Consider the following 4,036-nt stretch of genomic DNA (forward strand, 5'->3'; position numbering starts at 1 on the left):
GGGAAATGCACGGGACTATGGTGGTGGCACAGGGGTGATTTGGTGATGGGAAACCCGTGGGGATTACAATTGAGATGGAAAAAAAATGTGCAAAATGATGTAAAAATAAACTTTTTAATAAAAAAAATAAATAAATAAAATTAAAAAAAAAGATACATAGTGTTAAACAACCAGTACCATTTTTTTTAAAGAAAATTACCTCTAATATTTAGAGGAAGCAATATACTATACTAACTTCAACCTAAAAGAAATGACTTTGAAACAACTAGCCCTGTTCTAGTTGAAGAATGAGAAACCCTAGGTAGCTATTTATTCCTCCTGTGTGTAAAACAGACACCAACTGTGGGATCCCAGCTTTTGCCTGAAGAATCCAACTGTTCCCCAACATCGGCCCTCCAGATAGCTACCACCAGAATTAACTGATGAAATGAATCCCATTCCATTTTCATATATGCCAAGTTCTGTAACAGGTACAGGTTTCATGGACTCCGCCCCCACTCGATGCTGGAACTCAATCCCATCAGTACCAAGAAGCACACAGGGACATGAGGGCGGAGCTGAGCAGCCAGATTGGGGTAAAACCAGACATGTGGGCTCTTGGGCTCTCTTGGCCTGGTGGTTCGCAGCTGATCATTTTGGCGCTCAATCGGTTTTCAGCGTGCCGGTGGAGTCCACGTCAGCAGAACTGGTAGGACATCCTAGTTAACCTGTGTTTCTCTCCCTCTTTCCCTGGGTTATCCCTTTACCTTTCTCCTTATAAATAAATCCATTACTTAACCTTTTGCAGTGTGTCCATAATACGATTGAATCGTAAGTGCACGGGTGAAGACCCACAGACAGGCAACCCAATTCACATTGGGGTGCCCTGTAACAGTTCCTTTCTGATCTATTATTGTAACTTAGTCTTAACACAGAGATGCTTCCATCTAGCTGGCTTGCAAGCTAAGGGGTGTACGTCCAACTACATTTAGAGAATTCTACATTTAGGCATTCTCAAAAGTTCATTCCATTAACAAGGAACGCATCTCTGAAACTCTAGGTGAACAAAATTAAAACCTGAGACTCTGCCAAACCCAAGATAAGATTTTGAAATATTCCTTCAAAGTATAGTAGGATATTTTGCCTAACGAACAGCACCCAGTTGGCTTCTCCCCATGACATCTCTTTAACCATACCTTGAATTCCTAAAACAAGACATGTAGGAGTCCATACCTGGAAGGCAGTAGGCACAATTTACCTTCACACCACTCTCACTTGGATACAAATTCCAAAAGACACTGCTGTATGGGACAAAAGTCCAGTCATGCCAGAATTCTGAGGAAGAGTGTAACCTCCTGAAGGGGCTCATCTACCACTAGGGAAGCATTCTCAGAGGGTGTGCCAGCCAGAGGCCGCTCAGACATAGTATGCGACCAAGTCCAGATTGTGAAGTCAGAAACAAAAGTTCAAAACTGAAATATTTCCCAATATTTCAAGAAGAAACAGCAAAACTTTAAAAACAAGAGAGGTGAAGTTGAAGAATTAGATACAGGTCACAGACTAGATGGAAAAATAAGCACAAAATCCAACAAAAATCTAGAGTTAGCAGGTAGAAGAATCAACAGATCATCAGGTAGGATTAGCAGGTAATCTCCAATTAGGAGACCAGCAGGACAGAGATGGCTAACTGTGCTATAGCTGAGGGAGAATAGCACATCAAGTCCTGGGCAGGGCCAGACAAAAATAAGGGTAGAAAAACTAGAACCTGTATTACAAGTCACTGTGGAAGTTAGAGAAACAGGATGTAAAAATCTAAACATTCTTTTAAGAGCTGCAAATACTTACATAGCACCTAACCTATAATAGACAAACTTCTAATATGAATTTTAGCTCACTTAAACAATGCTATGGAAATATGGGTTAGTGGGACTTCTAAATGAGAAAAATGAGGCACAAGAAATAGGTGACTTCCCTAAGGTCGCACTCTGAGAAGCACAGAGCTGTGTTTTGTTCTAAGCAAACACAAATCCTGAGAGATTTGTGCGCCTAGCCACTAGGCTACCATGTGACCCTCAGTTAAGACTCCTCAATTCTCCACTTAATTCAAGCAAACTACCACGTTTCTGTGAATCTCAGTTCCCATAACTACAAGAGGGGGACAACATTTCCCACTGCCCAAGGCTTGGGGAGCCATCAAATAAGAGGGTAAAGGGTAGGCCTTGGCAATTTAAGAAAGCCTTCTATGATGAGAAGCTGTAGCTTCCCTTACCCAGTCCCTGATTTCCCCTTCCACACCTTTCTTTGCAGAATATGTAAACAGGAGAGCAGAGGTCAAAGAAGATACCTTTTCAATGACATTTCACCTGCCAGTAGTTAGACGAAATATCTGTGACTCCATTATAATATAATCAGATTTCTTTCTACCAATGAGTACTTGGTTTCTTGAGTTTAGAGAACAGGATGACTTTCTGGACAAAATGCTTTAGTACCCAAAAGGACCTCTGAAACCCGGGGCCCTAAAAACTAAGACAAGGAGAGCGCGACAGTCGTGTCGCACCTTGGATGTAAAGCCATCCGGTCACTAAAGGGCGGTCAAGTTGTTCATTCTAATCAGTTAAAAATAACAGCGTCAGGGAATGGGGTTTGTTTGCCTTCACCCGGAGGTCTTAGCGGGGTCCCTCCCGCCCGGCGGGAGTAGCCGGGGTGCAGTCTTCCCCGCACCCCGCAGCACAAACCGAAACGCACACCCCGCGCGACCACTGACCTTCGGAACTGGTCCCCTCGCGTCAGCTCGACTCTCACAACTCTCCCCTCGACCCCCGCCTCCCAGGCTTTCTCGAATCCTCTGAGGAGCGGGGACATTTACCTCTAAAGTTTTCACCAGGATCTTCATGTAGATCTGGGAGATGCCCAAAGACACTCCGAAGGCGGAAGGCAGGAGGATGAGGCCGAGCACCAGCGTCAGCCAGGTGGAAAGGATCTTGCCCGCCAGCTCTGCGCCCTCCATGGCTCAGAGCACCCGCTCGCAAAGAGTCCACGGAGAGGCCGAGCGCGACAGCTGTCCCTATCCCCTGGCGGTCGGGGGCAGCTCGGGGAGCAGAGGCGCGGAGCCCCGGCTCCTGGGAGTCAGCGCCGCCGCCTCCCCGCACGCACTGCGGGGAAAAGAAGAGAGGAAGGAAAAAACTTTCAGAACGACAGCGCTGTTCTTCCTTCCTCTTCGGGCTCCTCCTAACCGCGGCGGGTTAACTCTCTCGGCTGGAGGCCAGGCGGGCGCGGAAGCCACCGCAAAGGGCGCAGACCAGGTAGCACCGGCCAGACGACCCCGAGCCGGGGTGAGCGAAGAGACACCGCGGCGCGAGCGGAGCGCTCGAGCTCAGCCGGGAACGCGCCCCGCCCTGTGCCTGATTTCCTCTGGGCGTTTGCGACGACTCACGGTGACTCACGGAGGCCGCCCCAGAGCCAGGATCCCTGCGGGCTCACCGCACCGCCGCACACCCGCCGCTGGCAGGACTGGCGCAGGGCCCACTGCTGTGCTCGGGGCGGGCGGTCTCCCGAGCCCCAACCCCCGCGCCCTATTTCTGCGCGCTGCCCTCGCCCCACCTCCTCCGTCACCCAACGGGATGCTTCCAAACGAAGCTGCGAGCAGTGCGATGCAGCTTCGTGGGCGGCCTCCCTTCGCTGCGCCCCGCCCTCCAGAACTCTGAGGAAAGGTCCTTTAGAGAGCCGAGTTTTCATCTGCAAAATGTTGGCATTTTCTTCACGCCCAAAACCCGCTCGTGAGAATGTAAAAAAGACCTCTCGGAAAGGTTTGCAAGGAGAGGGAAATGCAAAGAGCAATATCTAGCTGCCTCCTGCGCCGCTTCCAGGTCGCCCACGGCCCTTCCTTTCTACGCGCAGCTGTAGGGCTACATCTTGCTGATCCAGAGAGTGGGAATCTCTTTTCACAAGTGGGCGGCTACTCCACTTAGCCGCCATCTCCCTGGCAGAGAAATCCTTTGGCTGAGGGTCGTTCTCTTCCAGGGGGAGGATTCCAACCACAGCTTTCCCTGGGGTCTGC

General features: G+C 49.5%; 1 protein-coding gene across 2 annotated transcripts in view; it reads right to left on the bottom strand.

Moving 5' to 3' along the window:
* The window catches only part of AGPAT9 (1-acylglycerol-3-phosphate O-acyltransferase 9), a 51,088-nt gene extending 47,531 nt beyond the window's left edge, over nt 1-3,557 (bottom strand). Inside the window, exon 1 of one of the 2 annotated variants that reach the window (XM_012724291.1) lies at nt 2,846-3,557. In XM_012724291.1, the coding sequence (XP_012579745.1) occupies nt 2,846-2,986 (141 nt within the window). In that variant the 5' untranslated portion in view covers nt 2,987-3,557. Of the gene's footprint in view, nt 1-2,743; nt 2,802-2,845 lie in introns of those variants that run through there. The other variant, XM_012724292.1, reaches the window with a different exon arrangement.
* Between the last annotated feature and the right edge of the window lie 479 nt (nt 3,558-4,036).

This window comes from Condylura cristata, unplaced genomic scaffold (genome assembly GCF_000260355.1).
Source record: "Condylura cristata isolate star-nosed mole 26May11 unplaced genomic scaffold, ConCri1.0 scaffold00012, whole genome shotgun sequence".
NCBI classification, from domain to species: Eukaryota; Metazoa; Chordata; class Mammalia; order Eulipotyphla; family Talpidae; genus Condylura; species Condylura cristata.